Below are 22,243 nucleotides of genomic sequence, written 5' to 3'. Positions count from 1 at the left end.
CATGCAGTCTTTAGTTCTAGTCCCCGACTTGATTTAATAGTAGTTTGCACTTATGTAAAATTCTATAAATATTATTTAGTTAGGCCTCAAAACGTTCTGTGAGGTAGCAAATCTGTATTTTACAGAGAGGGTAACTGAGTTACACAGAGATTGTGTCTTTCCTAAGGTCATACAGCAAGTCAATATGAGGATCAGAACCAGTCTCCTAACTACTAAGTCTTTACCTTATCCACTACACTAGAGTTTTGTTCAAGGGAAATTGCTTAACTCATCTTTGTTTTAGTTATTGCATTTGTAAATGCCAACTAAGAATTTTGCAAAGAGAGATGAGCATTGTATGAGTTCTACAGCTGAAAAAGAACTATGGATACTGTCACATATCTGATTGAGCTCCACCTGTTGGAAACTCAGACTGCTGTGAGGGGATCCAAATGCTGAATCCCACATGCCCTTAGCTTTCTGGGGCTGGGCAGATTCCCTTGCTTTGGGCCTCTAAGTATGCACCTTATGTCTGATACCCTTCTGGACAGTGGGGACTCCACAGTCAAATTGCTTAGGCCCTGAAACTAGTGCCATCTCCCCCTCGCCTATTGAGCAACAGTTGGACATTCCCTGCTTTTTGTCACCTGTCTCTGTTCTATCTGGGGATTCTTCTTCAAGTGTATGCGTGCCCAGTGCATTGTCATCAGAGATTTTCCCACAGCCATATCCCATTGGGGCTGTGCATGTGCCTTCTGCTGCCTCACACTATTGCATGATGATATAAATGGCAGAGCCACCCCCAACACCCATCAGTTCCTTTCTACTGCTCATGATGGTTGTTAGTTCTATCTTGCTAATGCAAGTTTTCTCTTGTTTGGGTATTGTATATAGTTGGTACTCATTAATAGTTAATAGTTTTAGTGTTAAGATATTTTTAATGGGAAATTTCCTCTATTTGGGTACTTTTTTGTACTCTGGTTTCTGCCATTTGGATACTGGGTGCTGGGACATGCTTCAGTTCTTGGGCTTCAATACCTTCGAGAAGCCAGTTAGTGACCTGCACTCCAGGTGCCTGAAGTGACTAGGAGAGGCTCGTGTCAGAGATAGGTGCCAAATCTGCAGGGACTTTAAGCCCGGAACTAAAAAGGATAGGGAGGTCAGACTAAAACACCTTCTGATGGAGGCAGCCCAGCTCCCACCCTCAGAGACTCCCTGTTCGGAGAGCTCCTCCTGTATTGGCAGAGTCTCAATGCCAATCTTCTCCAGTACCAAGGAAGAGGCACCGGAAGACAACATTGAAGTACTCAGTATCCTGGAGATCAAGGTCCATGGCACCAAAGTCCATCAAACCTGCTGGAAGGGAGGATAGAGTGTACTCAATCCAAGGCTCTCCGATACAAATAACTTCTCAGACAGGGTCACTGACTCTAGCACTGGTACCAGCCCCGTTATGATCGTCCCCTAAGGCGGCACCAACTTGTTCTGGGATCCCGTCTTTGTTGGCTTAGTGGCAGCAAGAGGCTACCCCGATGCCATCAACCCTTGAAGCATATGCTATGGCATGTGACCAGCTGAATCTTTCCGTACTGGTTATGCCATGGTTCAAAAGTCATCTCACCTGGTACCGACAGTTACTCATCAGGATTTGTCAATTTCTTTAGTTCAGTGTCTGGTACTGTGGGCACCTCCAGACACTCTACTACCTCTCTGTATGGTGGTTAACTCTCAGTTAACCAGAATTTTTGACTAACTGGCACCCCCCCATTCTCCCAACATGCTGGATAACAAAGCTTTTACTGTACTACTATCCATTACTCAGCTTAAGTTGCAAAGGGATGTGTTGTGGAACTAAAGGTTTAACTCCGCTGATGAACCATATGAGGTCAATATGGTTTCACTTCATGGAATTTGTATTTTCAATTTGCTTTTTAAAAACTTAGTCATATTAAAATATATTAGAAGATTAAGGTCGCAAAGTAAAGCGAAGTTAGGAAATTATACAATTAAGGTTGCCTGTGGGACCCTTAATTTAGCCTCCTTGTGCGTGTGGATTATTACACAGTCTTTAATTACATATGATCCCATATTATTTTTTTCACAGAAATCCTCTCTCATTCAGTGCACAGAGAGGTCAGTGCTCAAGGAATGAAACAGGGTTGTATAATGAATGAGTCTTGCTCTATCTCATTCATTCCAGAAGTTGGAAGGTGTGTAGCAAATGAGACAGAGAACTGGAGGAAGAGAAAGGGTGCCCTTGTGTTTGAATTATCCAAAATACTAAACAGCTACTCATTCAGTGAACTGCATACATCCTGTGCACTGAATGAGGCAGAGGACCTGTGAAAAATTGAATATGTGATCAGGTGAGTATAGGTTAAGTCATAGAGCATATGCACCTTAATATACAAGGACAACTCAGATTGGTCTACAGATTGCAAACTGGATTTCAACCCTTGCACTTTCATGACAAAATTCTCTGTCCCTGGTATCACAAACATTGTAGTGGTTCAGCATGCCCCCCTTACCTAATAGCATGCCAGCGTGTATAGCTGAATTTGAGGCAGCAATGTGCAGAATCTTTCCCCTCCCCTCTCCTCTCCTTCACCAGCCCAAAGTATTCTAGTATTCTTCTATTCTCCAGATGGGACCATCAATTAACCTACTTCCTTCTGTTGTTGTTGACCCTCTCCCCACAATTGCAATAGAGAAAGCAAACAGATGCTTCATCTTTGAGGTGATGCTCTCAGGAGACAGAAGTTGTGTGTGTGTCTATATATAAATTTATATAGAAGTTGTGTGTGAGACTATATATAAATCTATATACAAATTTAAATTTGTACTTTATCCTTAAGTGGCCCCTTGCACAAAGGTGGATGTCATCCTTGGATTCTAAGCTTGCTTGGGTGGTCTTCATACCTTTCTGTAAGGTATCTAGCATGTTTAAGTCCAGTAGACTACTTGTGGAAGTAGCTGCTCACCAATTGCATGAGCAGTTCATCGTCTGGTCCTGAGTGAGTCGGATATACTGTACATTTCTATCGATTTTGTATTTTTATTGCCTCCATTACCAGAGTATCTGAAAGACCCTCACAATCTTTAATGTATTTATCTTATCCAGCACTATTATGATGGGGAATAAAAGTCTATAAATACTATTGTCTACATTTTATAGATGTGCAACTGAGGCCCAGAGAGACTAAGTGACTTGCCTAAGGTCATAGAGGAAGTCTGTGCCAGAGCAGGGAGTTTGAACCTAGGTCTCTTGAGTCCTAGGCTGGCACCTTAAGTGCTTGACAATCCTCCTTTTTAACATGGAATTTCTACCTTCTCAGGGCCAGTCATTTTTCTGATGCTGAGAAGTTAATGGAAGAGGTTAGGAAAACATCTTTGCTATATAAGTTAAAATTTCTAATTTGGAGATACAGCTGTCTTTTACCTTTCCCCACCTCTCTTCCTGCAATATAGCCACTGTAATTATGAAATCTTTTATAAATCCAAGCGTGCCAATGGCTGTCAGCTAATTCTCCCCCCCCCCTTATGATAAACACACTAGTTCCTGTCGCTAAGAAGACTTGTATTACTACTCTGCTGTCCAAAGTCAGGTGTGTTCTCCCTCTGATGTTTTGACTATATTAACCTCAATGTCTCTGAAGAAAACTATGAAGAGTTCTGCCTCAGTGCTAAAAGACCTACCAAGCCTATGCCAGAACTGTTACCAAATAACTTAGAATTATGCATCACTTAGTTGCTTCAGGAGAAATATGCCTATTGATGATAAGAAAAGCCTGATGATGCATTTACTAATTATGTCAGCAACAGTTTTTTGGAGCCATTTGTAGCTCTGCCCTTTGCTCATGTGACAATAGTAAACACAGTAGCCATTCCAGACTGACGTATAGAAAATTCAAGGCCATTTTACAGAGGATAATTCTAATTGTTTATTTTCAGGTTTAAATAAATATGATGTGGATTTATTTATTTACTTAGAATTGGTGTATATGTAGTGCTCTGGAAAATAGCCTCTAGTGTCTAATTAGTGGTTAGTGAACATAAAAAGATTTTGCAGTTCAGATAAGCAAACAAATAGCTTGCTAGAACTTTGTTATAGCTGCATCTCTCCTTCCCACTATAGCATCAGTTGTCTTTACCAGAATGTAGTTGTTTGTCCATAGTGTGCTATAGCAGTCACTGCTGTATTGGTGCATATAAAAATATTTGAGCAGCCACTCTGGAGAAATTCACTTTTTATTGTAGATGAAATTTCATACCATTCAGGGACCTCCCTGTCACACAGTGCATTCTGGGGCACCACTAACTGGCTGCCAAAAATTCAGATTAAAAGAAAGGAAAATACTAGGGTGACTTTACTAATAGCAAACCTCAAAATTGACTGAAAAGATTTGCCCATCTCTTATTAGTCCAAAGTTGAATTAAGATTTTGGTATTGCTTTATTAGTCCAAAGTTGAATTAAGATTTTGGTATTGCTTTATTACCAATACTCATGAAATTAATGTAAGGGCAGCATAGATTTTATGCTATCTCGCTAAGCAAAACCAAACCCAGTAATGCTAATATTGCTCTCTAGTTTATTCATAATTAGATAGCTTGAGGAAATTTGTCAGGCCATAACATTCCTTTAAAAACTTGACTATGTGGCATTTGGGAGCAGGGCTTGAAACAACTATTGGAGAAGGTAAGGTACATTTTCTAAACAATACTAAGGAAAGGTAAGATGCTGTGCTAGGTGAGTATATGTCTTCAGTCTACTTGCCACAGTTTTTATGATGTCTTTTTAGAATTACCTAGGTGTTCTCCATCAGAGTCTCATGTCATACTCAAAGATTTATGTTCTATATAATAGATGGAAACGAATGGATATTGTCATCTTGTTCACTTTACTTGTTGAAGGGTAATGGTACTGTATAAGTCATTATAGCCTACCCATTTTGCTACAGTGTGTCTAGATAAAATGAGCTGATCTACATATGCATTTGCCCTGACAACTGAATAGAAAGCAAGAAAGTAAAGCAGATTAAAAGAATGCTTGATATTTTTCTTGTTGTTTTTTATTTTAGCCAAGGATCCCATCCAAATGGGCCTTTCAGTACAAACCTACTGACAATACCAAAACAAAGATCATCTTCGGTGACATTGACTCATCATATAGGTCCCAGACGAGCTGGTAAGTTAGCAGTCTGTTATTCTACACATCTTGCAGCCTGTTGCTATGAATATGAGAAATTTGATTTAAATTAAACCCTCTTGTTTATAGGTGGTACTCCACACATTACAATAATCTTTGACATATTATTTTGTACATTATAACAGTGTAAGTTAGCATCAGTATGTAGCACATGCTTGAAAATAATTTTAATCTTATTTACTTCTAAGAATATTCAGAGGACATATTGAACATTATCTCAATACAAATCTAAAAATATTAATACAATGCTGTATAACTGGACAAAGTCTCTCTGCTACTGTATTAGCGCACACACCTGCAGGTCTTTTCAAGATATTTACAATGGTTGTCACTAAATTTTTTTGCAAAGTTACTGTACTGTAATAACTATTGTCATAATTTTTAATTCTTAGAATTATATTACTCTTGTTGTTTATATTACAGCTGTGCCTAGAGGTTTCAATTCAGAAATGGTCCCCATAGTACTGTGACGTGTACAAACACATATTAAGAAACTGTCCCTACCTAGTAATGGAGCTTACAGTCCAGGGCCCTGATTTTGCTATAAGCACCATATAGACAGACTCCTGTATCCGTGGGACGCCCCAGTGAAGTCATGGAATTCGTTGCATGATCAAGCCTGATGAAAAGAGATTTTTAGCCTAAGAAAGGAGTTTACATGTTAATAATCTTTGTGGAATATGAGAAAATAGAAATATCAGATGCTGCTATGTAGTAGCTTAGTAAGTGTTGAATTTAGTAATGACCAGTGTGTATTTAATGTGTATTTCGTGTACCAGAGATTAGAATTGGTCTCTTTGCCCATATGAAATTAGAGCCTTAGTATGCTGTTCTTCTGCCAATTCCACCCATACATCTCTGATTTTACCATAATTTCAATAAGATATTAAACTGTGTAATGTAATTTTTAAAAGAGAGACTTGATTGCCTGTTTAAAAATAAGTATACAAGTTTCATTGGGGATGCATAATTACTTTTTTCATTAAAGATATAATTATTCTTCAAATGTACTGTATATTTGTAAATCCATTCTTTTCACTGGGTTTGTCTAGTTTATTCACTGATGTTAGGTTCATTTAATTTTCCTAAACCCTAAGCAGCATACAAACTCAGGCCCTGCTCCTGCAACTTGTTGCATGTGGATAGACCCCTGTGCCTCTTATGGGTCAATTGCAGGATTAGCACCTTGGTGACATTATATACAGCATAAAATACTGTGTGTAATCCAATATTTTAAATATAAATTCAAAATACACTGAAACCTGTTAAGAACCACTCAAAGGATCATCAAAAGTTGATTGCTTTGCAAAGATGGCCTTCTAATAAGGGTGGTGCAATCTGGGGATACTTTGTCAATCTATTAAAACAGATTACTTGAGAAGGGTGTTCTTTTGCACAGATTGAACATTTACCCATTCAAACATTGTGGTTTTAACATATTAGATGAGAGAAAAGAAAATTGTAGTTTAATATATAAATTGAAAAAAATATTCAAATATGGCTGAATATTTACTAATTAAGTATCTCAATGATAAAATAGAACATTAAATGCATGCTTAATTAAGGGAAAACAGAATGCAGTATTACCCAATGTGGGAAATATGACATGTATAAATATATGCAGTGATGTCTTCGGTCATATATTGTAGTTTATTTTATATATATATATATGTGTGTGTGTGTGTGTGTGTGTGTGTGTATAATTACACTAAAAACAGTTACGAGAACATTACTAAGGTTGAAAAATCAACCACTCAAACATTAGGAAATGCTGGGATTAAAGTTGTCTGTGCACTGAAAGAGGCAAGGGTCCTCTGGAACAAACAGTATATAATTATGTAATTAAAGTCTGTTATATAATGCATATGCACAAGGTGGCGGGAATTAAGGTTGCACATGGTATTTCCTAACTGTTGAGTGCTTGACTTGCAGTCTGATTAGTGTTTTTTTAATATTGTGTGTACATGTGTGTAATTTCCTCAATCTTTAAAAAAGCAAACTGAAAAAGCAAAAATTCTATCTTGTCATATCATATTGACATTCACATAGGTCATAACAGGGCTGGAACCTTTAGATCCACCACACAGACCTCTGCCACTTGAACTAATGGAGTAAGTGATAGAAGTGGTAGGTTGGCATCTTCTGTGTGGACCAGCACTAGAGGATGATGGGGGCACTTTGCTAGTGGGTTTCACAGATATTTGCTGTCAGCAAATGAAAAGTGAGATTCAGGGTCTTGGGTTCTATTCCAAGCTATGGAGGGGAGTGTCCTCTAGTGTGTATGGACTCTTCTGCCCATCTGACCCCTACTGCCAAATCCCCTCCAACTTGTCCTTGTCCCAGTCCTGTCTCTTCCTCACCTTTGGCTCCTTGTCCCAGTACCATTCTTCTCAGACTTCTCATCTTGGGGGAGGGATAGCTCAGTGGTTTGAGCATTGGCCTGCTAAACCCAGGGTTGTGAGTTCAATCCTTGAGGGGGGCCACTTAGGGATCTGGGGCAAAATCAGTACTTGGTCCTGCTAGTGAAGGCAGGGGGCTGGACTCAATGACCTTTCAAGGTCCCTTCCTGTTCTAGGAGATAGGATAGCTCCATTATTATTATTATTTATTATATATATATCTCAGTTACCGTATCCTTGTATAGCAAGTCTTAGACTCACCCCTCTAGACTCCCTGTTGCAGTTCCAGTTTCCATGTCTCTACCCCTTCCCAACTCCCATTCTTCTTGTCCAGCCATTCCCAGTCCCCATCCCACTTTCTCATTTCCTTGTCCCCCATTTCCTTATCCAGGCATTCCCAGCCCCCTCTTCCATCTGACTCTCTTCCCACTCCACATCTAGTCATTTCCCTGGTTCTTCCAGCCCATGTTCCCTGTACCTACTGGCTCCCTGTCCCAGTCTCCCAGTCTGGGTTTCTTGTCCAATCTCAATGTCCCTGCTTCCTCCAGCTCCTTGTCCCAGTCTCTCTGCCTAGCCAGTCCTAGTTCTGCCCCTATACTCAATTCATTATCAGATCCATCTGCCCTTCCCCCAGTCAGCCCCATATACCCCCTGCTTTTCATCCAGTCTCAATTTCTCCCCCCCCACACACACACACTGACCCTCCCATGTCCATTCATGGCTCCCAGTCTCAGTCTCCTGCAAACTTCCAGTTTCCATCTCTCCTCCCTGCCAGCCTCCAGTCCCAGTTCGTCCTGCATGGCTCCTTGTCCCAATATACACCTTTTGCCCTTCCACTTAACTCCCCAGATCCGAATCTTGCCCCTTTGTATTCAAGTCAGGCAGTTTTCTCCTCCATGCTGCCTGGGTGCCAGCAGGGGGTCATTGAAAGTACAGGAAAGGCAGACTCCCTGCTTTGCCCCTGCATCCCTAGGCTGGAAGGAACATGCTCAGTCACACTGTGCAAATGGCGCATGTACAATCTGATCAGCACTAGGAGCTGTGAGAGGCTTGAGCATGCTCAGTGCACAAAGAATACGGAGATTTTAGCTGCTAAATCTAAGAAGTCTACTGATCATATGGAAGCTGCAGTTTTTCAAAGGCTTATAACTTGGCCAAATTTTGGCGGATTTTCACAGGAACAGTGAAAGGCACATCTGTTATACAAAGCCACCCTCCTGCCAAATTTGAAGTGTCTGCTCCAGAGCATGGAGACACTAGAGTTTTTAAAGTAATTGTCACCAGAATTTTTTAATGTTGCAAACAACTTATTTTTTTCTAGTGTCATTCTCAGAAAAAGATGAACTCTTATGGCTGAAATTTTCCATAAAACTCAGCCTGAGGCAGACAACCAGCATAGAAATTTTTAGCGCAAACAGTTACAGTTCAGCAAAACCACAAGCAACTGAAAACAGGGTCTTATAAAGGGAAGTGTAAGGGAAGCACCTCCTAACGTAAGTATTAAAAACACATACATTAAAACCAAATTACTAAACAAAAAGTTAGGTTTTACACATACTTCTATATGAGATCTCCATTGAAAATCTATGAGGTTCAAATCTCTTCCAGAAGCTGATATACAGTTTTTATATGGAGAAGCTGAAACACTGAACAGAGCATGCACCCAACAAATTACTCAGATGTGCAGCCTACCCTGTATTGCTTGTGTATAAAACCAAAACAGTGAATAAATCTTGATGTCTAATATGTATTTAATAGTTTGATCCATCTATAGTATTTTTCACCTATCACTTTGTTCTTATTAAGCTATAGAATTTTCTTATATCTTTCATTTTGATCTTTCAAAAACATTGTTTTTTTTAATGTAGTCTAAAGAAATGCTCAGTAAATTATTACATGTATGTTTTTGCAGGTACTTCCCCTAGCCTGAGTCCTGTTGGTTCATCTAGTCATGGTTCTATCTCCAGTGGATCCCTTGTCAGTCGGTCACCTGTAGAATTTCCTGATACTGCTGATTTTCTTACTAAGCCAAGTGTTAATTTACATAAACCTCTGGGATATACATTTAATTCTTCAGATTTTCAGCAACAAGTTAAAGCTTCTACAAGCTATACTTGTAACAGGTACTGTAAACCCTCAGAAGTATTCAAAAGTATAAAAGCAAATTGTTATATGCTGTAATTATCCATACTTTTATATGAAAAATCATACTAATTTCCTTTTTTCCTAAGGAAACTTGATATAGCTGTGAAAGATAACTTCTCATACTAATTTATATCCATATGTATATGTAGCATCTGTTATCAGGAAGGGCTGTAAATACACTTTACATATCTCATTGCTCTGTAATTGAATGTGGCAACCATTCTGTACTTGGAGTTCTATACTATATGTTTTAGGAGGGGAAGGGAAACCCCATGTTTGAGAAATAATTCTATTCTGATTCAGTCACCTTTTAAATGACCAACACTACTACTGGTAGCACAGTGAAGGTTACTTATCTAAAGTATTGGCCAGGCCCAATCCTGCTTGCTTTGAGATTTACCAAGGTGATATGACTGCAAGTATCTGAGTAATAGCATAGTAACGGTAGTATTTATACAGCAATCAGAAGTGGAAAAAAGAGAAGTAAGCTCATATTGTTCCTTGTCTTGTTTATTCTGTAAGCTGTGGACATCAACTTCTCAAGCGTATTTCAACATCACAGTCAGAATCTGGTGCAGAATATCAAGGCAGAAAATCAGGTAGGATTTCAAAATATTCAAGTATTTGATAGTGCTTCACTGTGCTTTCTCAATAAATAAGCAATTTTAAAATTCCATATTAAAACTTTTCCTATACTTCCAAATAATTCATATGTATATCTTTTTAATAACCATTTTAGTGGATCCCTATATATCTGGTTTATTATCTCAATTTCTTGAGCTAGGATAGGAGATGGCATAGTCTTATATGTATCCTGTTCTTTAAAGATATGTTTTCTAATCTACTTCTGGCTTTATATTTTTGCAAGCAAATGGAGTTTTTAATGCTCTGTAGCTGGTTTTCTGAACTTTTAACATGTCACACAACAAACTGAACTTTCCTACCTCCTGACTAGCGGTTACTCTGTTGTATTAATTCAATTTCTATGAATAATAGGTTAAAATTCTACAGTGTAGCTTTTTCCACACACTCTCCATCAGGGAAGTTATTTTTGTCTTATGAAACTCTCCTGTTAAGTCTTTGCATGAAAACAAGATAGAAAACAAACAACTAATTTTCATTATGAAGAACCTGTTGAGGCCATCTGAAGAATTATTGGCCAGTGTGACAAAGCTCCGAGCCTGTATTGGTGGGTTCAGTGGCCTCAGAAGCTCGCTAAGGCCCTCAGTGTGATCTCCCTTTCTTAGTTTAGCAGCAAAGGTCACAGCTTATTGAGCTACTTTCATCACAGGCCAGTATGGGAGGTGGGAAGGTGGAATACCCACAGTCTCTGTTGCTCCTTAGAGCTCAGTAGGCGCAGTTCAGCCTCCTGCCTGGACCAAAGTCTGCTTCCTCTCTCAAGGGGATCTCTGTAGAGCATGGGGGGAAAGAGGGAACTAGGGCCCACCCGCTACTCCGGGTTCCAGCCCAGGGACCCTAATGGTAGCAGCTGTTGGCCAGCTTCCTATTCACCGCTGACACTCCCTGGGCCACTTCCCTGTAATCCCCTTTTCCCAGCTTCACCCTTACCTCAGGCTTCAGCAACACTTCCTCTCCTCCAGTTCCTTTCACCTGGGCATCCTTGAGGGGACTGGAAGGAGAGCTTTTAAGCAGTATGAGTAGGACTTTGATTAGTTCCAGCTGTCTCCATTAGCCTACGAGCCTTAACTGACCCTTTGCTGGTTAACTGGAGTCAGGAGCCTGCATTAGCCCAATGACCTTAACTGGTTTAATTGGCATCAGGTGACTTGATTGGCCTGGAGTAGCCTTTGTTTGGCTACCCAGGGAACAGTCCTGAGGCTGATATATTTGCCTTCTGCTACTCTTTTATAGCCTTCTGGTCTGAGTCCGTTACACCAGTTAAACTGGATTTACATCTTTGCACTGCTGGAGTGGCACAAAGCAGCCAAAGTATACCAGTGATCTGGCCTGATTTTTGTGAAAATGGACTACACTTTACATTTTTTTCTGCTAGCGGACTTTAACCAGCTACCGTACTTCTCAAGGGACCAAATGTCAGTTGGGGATACCATATCACATTGCTCTCTGTCCATTCCCCGTTTCCTGCCCTTCCTACTTCACTACACCCTTTACCCCTGAAGAGGAGCAGAGGGAGGGGATTCATAGGAGCCAGCTATATCAGCTGTACCCCCAATGGCAGCTCATTCGTTTCCACCTCTTTCCCCAATTTAAAGTGGTTTCCACTCTCTTTGCTTGAGTGCCCTAGATACAGAATTTAAGAATAACGTGAATGCAAGCTTGAAGTGGACTTGTGCATTCTATTCTTGATATACTGGTTTAGATGTTTATATCAAGAGAAATCTGTTTGGTTGTCCTCTTCTTTCATCCCTTCCCTTTCTATTATTCATTCCCCGATTTCTATTTTGTGTAGACTACTATAAAAAAGGTGGGGTTTACAACTGAACTCTGAAATCAATTTGACTAGAACTCATTCCGATACATCTTTGCCTTAGTGATAAAATGTTTTACAATAATTTGTGTTTCTCATAAGTGCAGTTGTCTTCATGGATCATGAATGCAGAGACAGTCTGAGGGCTTGTCTTCACTACCGGGGAGATCCACGCTGCTGCAATCGATGCAGCGGATGTTGATTTAGCGGGTCTAGTGAAGACCTGCTAAATCGACTACAGAGCGCTCTCCGGTTGACTCCGGTACTTCACCTCTACAAGAAGAGTAAGGTAAGTCAACCAGAGAGCGTCTCCTGTCAATGCAGCGCAGTGAAGACACCGCGTAAGTCAGCCTAAGCTACGTCTACTCCAGCTATGTTATTCACATAGCTGAAGTAGCATAACTTAGGTCAACTTATCCCAGTAGTGAAGACAAGCCCTAAGATATCCTTTCCATATTTCTTTAGGACCAGTATCTTGAGTTGGATTCAAAAGTGAACTGAGAAACATAGGAATATGCAGAGCACATACATCTATGCTACTTAGAAAAGAGCTTTAGTCACTCAGTCTTTCCCCTGTCCCCAGGCACCCAGGTTGGAGAAGTTGAGCACCACTCCTCTCTGCCATTCCAGCTCCCTGAGTTGGGGGGGGGGGGGGGGCCTGAGTGTCTGTGTTTTCTTTCGGTCTGTCTGGCTCCGGAGCATTTTTTTTGGTTTCATTTGAGATTGAACCAATTTTTTTGAACTGCAAATGAAACAAAAAATCAGTTATTCATGAACTCTTTCAGACCAGGACCATATCTTTCTCTGTTGACAGTAAAATACCTAGCACCCAAAAGCATGCTAAATAGTGAACCATATCTCTGATTCTGTAATCTGTTTTCATTTACTTTTAGAGATGAGAGCATTACCTGCTTGTAATATTTTAATTCTTTTAAGATTACAGATTTTTTAAAATAATCACCCAGTCTTCTCCACTAAATCTGTAGAGTATTTAGTGTCACATTTATTTAAACTCTTAAATTTGGTCAAAAAGGAAGTGCAAAAAGTGAAGCAATTAGCCGCTCATGTTTCACCAAAAGGGACATATAAGTATCTACAATGATAAAATGTAACAGTTAAGGAGTTTGATGCTGGAGTATTACAAACTTATTTACGCACATTTAATAAACAAACGTACATCCAATAAACAGGATGATGCAATAAGCACAGTGTGGTATAGTACAATGATTCTCCATCCCCTCTTTTGCAATGTGTCTAATGCATAGAAGGGGATGGAAAGGTTGGTTTGAGATTTTAATGAATGTGGAATTGTAAAATAATAAATGCTGTATTGTAAAGGATACAATTTGATGTTTAAATGACAAATATTTATTTGGGGGAATATTTATATAAAATATTAAAATTATTTGACTATCTAAAATACATCTTATATGTATCCATACTGTCCTCTAAGTTAAAACACAGGCTGATGAATGTAACCATCCCCATCTTCAGGGCACTCTCTTAATAGCTTGAGAAGAGAAAAGAAAAGATGGGCTTTGCAGAAGTCACAAGGTCAATAAATCTAACTTCTAGTGGGCCAAGGATAGGAGCAAGTAACAACTGATTGAAAATCTTAATTCCTGAATTGATTTATGAATAAGTTGTTGATAGTAATTGTGCACTTGTTATATTTAAGGTGAAGATGGAACCACTGGTATTTCAAAAGAGTCAGTCCACCATACAGAGGGATGGAAAGATGAAAGAAAAGAAAGCAGAGACTGCAGAAAAAAGTTGATAGAAAGTGACAATCAGCAAGTGGCTCAAACACAGAATAACCAGCAATCTGATGTAAGCATAGAATTGAAGTAATACCCACAATGTTGTATATTAATGTATTTCTTCGTGGGTTTTAATATCATATTCTAAGGAGGTCCTTACTTTACATTATTGTATAAGAGCCTTTGGAAAACAGTGCATCACTGGAATCCAGGATTCCAAATACTGGTTAAGTTTAGGAGTAAAATTTCAAAGTATACAACGATATTGTGACACCATTTCAAGGCAAAAAGGGTTGATGGGATAAAATAAGTGTGCAGAATAACTACAGCAGCACAGTGGAATGTAAAATGTTCTACAATACTTTATCATTTTAACGTCTATTTAAATACAAGTGACAAATTGGTTTTCATTCTCATTGTGGAAATGGTTCATTCTCTCTTATACAGATGGAACAGGATCCCTCATTAGAACTGATGATAACAGAAGATCATGAATCATTAATGGAGAAGATGAACAATTGGAATTTCCAAATTTTTGATCTAGTGCAAAACATGGGAGACAAATCCGGAAGGATTCTTAGCCAGGTTTGTTGCTGTTTTTGGTGTATGAGCCACAACTGAGGTGCAGTTTGCCAGTCTCTGTATAAATTAAGAATAGCTTGAAAAGTAGCAATTTTATTTTCTTCTTCGAGTGCTTGTTCACGTCCATTCCACATTAGGTGTGCGCGCGCCGCGTGCACGAATCGTCGGAAACTTTTTCCCTCAGCGGCTCCCGTCGGGCCCGCAGGGTCTCCCCTCCCGCCAGAGCGGCGCCCCGCCCTTGCGTATATATACCCCTGCCGGCCCGACCCTCCCTCAGTTCCTTCTTACCGCCCGTGGCGACGTTGGAACAACTCTGTCTCTCGCCTGAGAGTGTCCCTTAGCATAGCCATTAGCAATAGTTAACAGTTCATAATATAGTTAGTGTTTAGTGTTAAGTAGTTGATTAGTTCTTCCCAAGGACCAAAATCTCTTTGTGATAGGGGTTTGGTCAACCCCGGCACCGGCCCTGGGCGGCGGGGCATGCCGCACACCCAAGGCTTTAAGGCGTGTGCCGCGTGCCGCAGGCCTATGCCAGTGAGCGACCTGCACGAGTCGTGTCTCCGTTGCCTCGGGGAAGCACACCAGAAGGAGCGCTGTAAAATTTGTAAGGCCTTCAAGCCCAGAACTAAAAAAGAGAGAGACTTTCGCCTTAGACAGCTCCTCATGGAGGCTGCGTTACAGCCCTCCTCTTCCGCGGCACCGTCCACTTCGGTGCGGAGTGCCCCGGCATCGGTCCGCGACCCGACGCCGGCGGTGCAGGCTAAGCCCACGGTACCGCCAAGGCGGGAACACGCCCGGCATCGATCTTCTTCGCCGGCCAAGTCGAAGGGCCAGCCTAAGGCCCGGGGGCGCTCCCCACACAAGAAGGCGGCACCGGCAAAGACCGCAAGTACGGCCCCGATACAGGTCCCGGTACCAGTGGCTCCGGCGCCGAAGGGCCCGTCGAGCCCCGGGACAAGCGCGTCGAGTGAGGAGGAAGGGCTGGAGGAACTGTTGGAACAGCCCTCCACCCCGGACACATTTGAGGCAGCAAAGGACCTCATTGAATTGTCCTCCGAAAGCACACTCCGCGCTAAAGACATTCCGCCGCGATTGCCATCCAAGGGCAAACCGGCGATGATGCGCCCGTCGCGGTTGCCATCTCGGCACCGTTCACGGCGCCGGTCCCGGTCGAGCTCCGCCTCGGTGGACTCCCGGCTTCCCGCCGCACAACGGACCACAAAACAGTCCGGCCCCGATGCGAGCGAGGCACCGCCCCAGCAGCCCGGCTCGAGCAGGCGCCGGGACACTTCGATGGCGAGGCTCCCAAGACCATCCTCCCGCAGCCGCTCCCAGTCCCGCGGTCAACGGTACCGTTCCAGGTCCAGATCGGCACGCCGCTACTCACGGTCCCGGTCCTGACGGCACCACTCCCCGACACCGGACCGGCACCGCCCCACGGCACCGCCGTGGCCCTCTAGGTCACCGTCCCTAGCATCGGAAGAGGGCTCGGGTCTTTCCAGATACGGCCGCAGAGGGCATGCCGCTAGAGAGCACGAGGCCTCTTGGCAGCCGCATTGGAGCCATCCTGGACAGTGGCCGTTCTGGACTCCGTGGGCCTATCATCAGCAAGGCCCTCCGTCCAGAACCTCGAGATCGGGCCCCTCAGGAGACCGGTCCCGCTCCCCACGGTGCCGCCCTACCTCCCGTGCGGAGGCCACGGTCTCCAGACCACCGGACGCAGAGAGGGCGGACTCGGCACCGAGCCCGGCACCGTCCCTGACTCAGGGCAGGGGGCGCACCCCGGAGGACCGCCCCGCGGAGGAGGAGCTACAGGAGGACGAGGACGCTCAAAAGGCCATGACCTCCTCTTCCTCACCGGACGAAGCCGTGGCGGGCACAACAGTGTCCGGCCCTCCCCCTATTGACCACCAGGCGCACCAGGACCTGCTCCGCCGGGTGGCCCTCAACTTGGGACTACAAGCAGAGGAGACGGTTGAGCAGGAGGACCCGATGGTGGACATTCTGAGCCCAGAGGGTCCCTCCAGGATCGCACTCCCGCTCATAAAAACGGTCCAGGCAAACTATAAGACCGTATGGCAAACGCCAGCCTCCTCTGCGCCAACCCCAAAGGGCGTAGAAAGAAAGTACTTTGCCCCGTCCAAGGAGTTTGACTTTCTCTTCTCCCATCCGACCCCATGTTCGCTGGTCGTCTCGGCGGTTAACGAACGGGAAAGGCATGGCCAGCAGGCCCCAGCACCCAAGGCCAAGGAAGCAAAACGACTAGACCTATTTGGCAGGAAGGTCTATTCGTCCGGAGGCCTCCAGTTGCGGATCGCAAACCAGCAAGCGATCCTAAATAGGCACAACTCTAACTCATGGGCATCAGTGTCCAAGTTCAAGGACGCCTTGCCTCAGGGCTCGCAACCTGAGTTTGCGGCCATAGTGGACGAGGGGAAGGCGGTGGCCAAAACCTCTTTACAGGCCTCACTTGACTCTGCCGATGCAGCCGCTAGAACAATCGCGTCAGGTGTGGTGATGAGACGCTCTGCATGGTTGCAATCTTCTGGCCTTCCTCCGGAGGTACAAAACACCCTCCAGGACCTGCCGTTTGAGGGTTCGGGCTTATTTTCAGAGCAGACAGACGCCAGGCTGCATAGCCTCAAGGACTCTCGGGCTACCCTTAAGTCCTTGGGGATGCACACCCCTGTGACACAGAGGAAGCCGTTCAAGCCCCAACCTCCACAGAGGCAGTACCATCCTCGCCCTCGGCAGGAACCATACCGTAGACGGGGCAGGGACAATAGGCGTAGGCGCAACAATACGCCTAACCAAGGCCAAAACCAGGGCCAAAACAAGCCGCAGCCGGGAAATAAACAAGGATTTTGAAGCTGCGATAGAGGACAGCGTACCCATCTCTTTTCCGGATCCCCCCCTGTGTTTCAGGGACCGCCTGTCCCATTTTTTCCGTGCCTGGTCTCATATAACATCAGACCGTTGGGTCCTGCGCACGGTGGAGTCAGGTTACGCCCTCCAGTTCTCCTCGCCCCCTCCCTCCTACCTACCACCCCCGTCCCTCTTCAGGGACCCCTCTCACGAGCAACTCCTCATGCAGGAGGTACAGACCCTCCTCGCTGTGGGGGCGGTGGAAGAGGTTCCTCTGGACCTCAGAGGAAAAGGGTTCTATTCCAGATACTTCCTCATTCCCAAAGCGAAAGGGGGCCTCCGTCCTATCCTGGACCTTCGCAAGCTAAACAAGTACTTGCAAAAACCACGTTTCCGTATGGTCTCCCTTGGTACCATCATTCCTTCCCTGGATCCGGGGGATTGGTACGCTGCCCTCGATATGAAAGACGCCTACTTTCACATCGCCATTCTCCCGGCCCACCGGCGATTCCTGCGCTTCACTATCCAGCAGCGTCATTTCCAGTTTGCAGTCTTGCCCTTCGGCCTGGCAACAGCCCCACGTGTCTTCACGAAATGCATGTCTGTGGTAGCCGCCTTTCTTCGAAAAAGACGGATGCGCGTCTACCCGTACCTGGACGATTGGCTCCTGGCGGGCCGGTCGGAGGCAGAGGTCCGCGCCCATGTGGCACTGGCGTTACAAGTATTCCGGGAACTAGGTCTGTTAGTCAATGTGCCCAAGTCATCGCTAGTCCCCACACAGAGGCTGGACTTCATAGGGGCAGTCCTGGACTCGGTGGCGGCACGGGCGAGTCTTCCCGTATCGCGATTCCTGGCTGTCGAGGAGGCCGTGACCTCCATTCAGCGATTCCCTACGACCACGGCCAGATGTTGCCTGCAACTCTTGGGGCACGTGGCAGCATGCACACACGTAGTCGGGCTCGCCCGTCTCAGACTCCGGCCGCTGCAGCTGTGGTTGGCTCAGGTGTATCGCCCCAGCAGGGACCCCTTGGACATGGTCGTCACGATCCCGGCTCGGGTGTCGAACGCCCTCCGTTGGTGGCTCGATCAACAGCAGGTTTGCGCAGGGGTCCCGTTCACCGCCCCACATCCGACTCTGACGTTAGTAACAGACGCGTCGGACCTGGGTTGGGGGGCGCACCTAGGGGACCAGCGCACTCAGGGCTTGTGGTCCAGGGAGGAACGGTTGCTCCACATCAACCTGAAGGAGCTGAGGGCGGTTCGCTTCGCCTGCCAGACCTTTCACGCCACCATAAGAGGACACAGCGTGTCAGTTCTGACAGACAACACTACCGCTATGTTTTACATAAACAAGCAGGGCGGGTCCCGGTCCTCTCCCCTCTGTCACGAGGTTCTCCTCCTCTGGGACTTCTGCATAGCCCATTCAGTACAACTTCGGGCAGCATATCTCCCCGGGGTCCAGAACGGGCTAGCAGACCGTCTCAGCCGGTCCTATCTCAGGCACGAGTGGAGGCTGAGACGAGACATCCTCCGTTCTATTTTCCTGAGGTGGGGGTTTCCCCAGGTGGACCTGTTTGCCAGCAAGGACAACAGCCAGTGCCCGCAATTCTGCTCGTTCCAGGGCCACAGTCCAGGCTCAATGGCGGACGCCTTTGCAATCCCGTGGGGCGGAAGCCTGAAGTACGCCTTCCCCCCGTTTCCACTCATTCACAGGGTCCTCCTAAAAACCCGCAGGGACAGGGCGACAGTCATTCTAATCGCCCCGGCGTGGCCACGCCAACACTGGTTCACAACTCTATTGGAACTGTCCGTGACCGCTCCGATAGCCCTTCCCCTCCATCACAACCTCATCACTCAGGATCGGGGTCGCCTACTCCACCCGAACCTGCCGTCGCTGCATCTCACGGCATGGCTTCTCTCTGGCTAAGTGAGGTGGAGCACAGATGTTCCCACGAGGTCCAGCAAATCCTCCTTGGTAGTAGGAAACCCTCCACAAGGGCAGCCTACCTGGCCAAGTGGAAGCGCTTCTCCCTGTGGTGTGAGCCTCAACACTCACAGCCTTTACAGGCCTCGATACCACTGACTCTGGACTACTTGCTGCACCTCAAGCGTCAAGGCCTCGCCCCCGCTTCTATTAAGATGCATCTGGCCGCCATTTCGGCGTTCCACCCTGGGGAATCGGGCAGATCTGTGTTTTCCAACCCCACGGTAGTCCGATTCCTCAAGGGTCTGGAGCGGGTGTTCCCCTACTCGCACCCTCCTGTACCCCCGTGGAACCTCAATCTGGTCCTCACTAAGCTTATGGGGCCGCCCTTTGAACCCCTGGCCTCTTGCTCCCTCACGCACCTTTCATGGAAGGTCGCGTTCCTCGTGGCCATCACCTCGGCTAGGAGGGTGTCGGAGTTGAGGGCCCTCACCTCGGAGCCCCCTTATACCGTCTTTTATAAAGATAAGGTGCAGCTTAGGCCTCACCCTAAATTCCTCCCAAAGGTGGTCACGAATTTTCACATGGGGCAGGACATTTGTTTACCGGTATTCTTCCCTAAGCCCCATACGGACCCAAGCCATCGCAGCCTACATACCCTGGATGTTAGGCGGGCATTGGCTTTTTATCTGGACCGTACCAGACCTTTCCGTAAATCGTCTCAGCTGTTTGTGGCCGTTGCGGAACGCATGAAGGGCCAGCCTATTTCTACGCAACGCCTGTCGGCGTGGATCGTGCTTTGCATACGTACGTGTTACGAGCTCGCCAACTTGCCTGCTCCTCAGATCAGGGCTCACTCCACTAGAGCCCAGGCGTCCTCGACGGTCTTCTTGGCACAGGTCCCGCTCCAGGAGATCTGCAGGGCAGCCACCTGGTCGTCAGTGCATACCTTCACAGCCCACTACGCGGTCCACCATCAGACCAGAGATGACGCAGTGGTCGGCAGGGCGGTGCTGCAATCAGTTATTCCTTGACTCCTACCCTCCTCCAATGGTAAGCTTGCGAGTCACCTAATGTGGAATGGACGTGAACAAGCACTCGAAGAAGAAAAGACGGTTACTTACCTTCTGTAACTGTTGTTCTTCGAGATGTGTTGTTCACGTCCATTCCACTTCCCACCCTCCTTCCCCTCTGTCGGAGTCACCGGCAAGAAGGAACTGAGGGAGGGTCGGGCCGGCAGGGGTATATATACGCAAGGGTGGGGCGCCGCTCTGGCGGGAGGGGAGACCCTGCGGGCCCGACGGGAGCCGCTGAGGGAAAAAGTTTCCGACGATTCGTGCACGCGGCGCGCGCACACCTAATGTGGAATGGACGTGAACAACACATCTCGAAGAACAACAGTTACAGAAGGTAAGTAACCGTCTTTACACACATGGAAGGGTAGAAGAGAAGAAGACAGTAAGAATTGCTTATTTTGTGGGAAACTTACATCAAACAGTGGGTTTTTTGCATTTTATTCTGAATACTGTGAGGGTATTGATAATTCTTATTTTATATGGGAGTGAGTTCTGTAGTCTTAACTCCAGCTGCAACGAAGGGCTCCATCTCCTGTCAACTGTTTCATGTTTTTTGGTGGAATGTAGCTGTCATTGGAAGTCACAGCTGAGATGGGAGAGGCAGTCTTTCTAGGAACCTTTTCTGTTTCTCCCATAAACAATATTATTCTTTCTTCCATGCTGCCTCTTACATAGAATGCACTCTCTGACCTAATTCATAAGGCTACTATTTCTTCAAGACTCCACTTCCACTGTGAAGTCTATAGGAAGTCTGCCAGCCACTAATGGCTAGGCTGAGGACAGTCGGTGATAGCTGATAGCAGATTTTATTTATTCTCTTATTGATGTATTTATAAAAGAAAAACAATCTTTCAGATGATTTAGTACTGTTAAGTTGTGCATTGGTTAAACTGTAGAACCGTGTGATCTTCTCATAGTTATACTTCTGCCCTCTCCCCTTTTCCCTCCTATTGTTTATAACACCCATTTATTGTATCTTCCTTGCATTTGTTTCAAAGATAAGCTCTTTAAGTTAGGGACTTGTGCTATATTGTGCATTTGTATAGCACCTAGCATATTAATAATAATAAAATATGTAATAGTGCCACAGTAATGGCACTGTCACTCTGTTCTAAACCTCTGAGAGTCATAACTTTCTTAGATATTTTCCTTTTAGACTGAAATTGGCAGTCCAGATCTTTTGATGCCTCAGAAATGTCCTCACCATTCTGATTTACCTTCATCCTAGTTTCCCTAACGAAGGAAGTTGGTATCAGCCTAGGTATAGAGACAGGAGTGCCCTTGGAGAAGCTAGAACTCAGGGGGAACTTCTTGCATAGCTTCTTGGGTTAGGATGAGGACACTGGAACCTGTTGAATGTGATTCTTTAAAGGTATATGTACTGCATTCCTAAAAGAGAGGTCCAGTGAACAGTTTATAGGGGGAAGGAAGGCTGCAAGAGGAACCTTTATCTATTTTCTCCTAGGAAGCCTGACAGATCTCTTAATCAAGTCTATACTTGAAAGATTGTCTAAAGCATTGGTGAGCAACCTTCGGCCTGCGGGCCGCAAGTTACCCACCACTGATCTAAAGCTTTGGGATGGGGACTGTTTGGCAACTGTGCTCCTCAGTAATAGAAAACAGTATAATTTTTCTAGCATAGCATGCATAAAAGATTAAAGATAGGAAAAGAAAGTAAGAAGGTGCATTGGGGTCATTTCAGTAAAGAGATATGCAGATTTTTTTTCCCTTTGATTTCAAGAGCGTGGTAAGATAGGTGTCTGTTTTGATGGAAAGAATTCCAGTATACTGTATTAATAGCACATTAGTGCCCAATGACTCATTTTTAATGAAGCATCAACTAAATTTAATAATTTA

The 22,243-nt window shown here is 44.9% G+C and overlaps 1 protein-coding gene across 1 annotated transcript in view; it reads left to right on the top strand.

Moving 5' to 3' along the window:
• Positions 1–22,243, top strand: part of PDE3B (phosphodiesterase 3B) — a 297,944-nt gene that overhangs the window by 221,896 nt on the left and 53,805 nt on the right. The window contains exons 5-9 of the mRNA XM_024202160.2: positions 5,059–5,165; positions 9,498–9,708; positions 10,253–10,329; positions 13,858–14,009; positions 14,387–14,524. Coding sequence (XP_024057928.2) covers positions 5,059–5,165; positions 9,498–9,708; positions 10,253–10,329; positions 13,858–14,009; positions 14,387–14,524 — 685 coding nt within the window. The remainder of the gene's footprint in view (positions 1–5,058; positions 5,166–9,497; positions 9,709–10,252; positions 10,330–13,857; positions 14,010–14,386; positions 14,525–22,243) is intronic.

Source organism: Terrapene carolina, unplaced genomic scaffold, assembly GCF_002925995.2.
Source record: "Terrapene carolina triunguis isolate 2854851 unplaced genomic scaffold, T_m_triunguis-2.0 Scaffold96, whole genome shotgun sequence".
NCBI classification, from domain to species: domain Eukaryota; kingdom Metazoa; phylum Chordata; order Testudines; family Emydidae; genus Terrapene; species Terrapene triunguis.
Note: the sequence above shows the minus strand (reverse complement) of the source record. Positions and strands in the feature narration are given on the sequence as shown.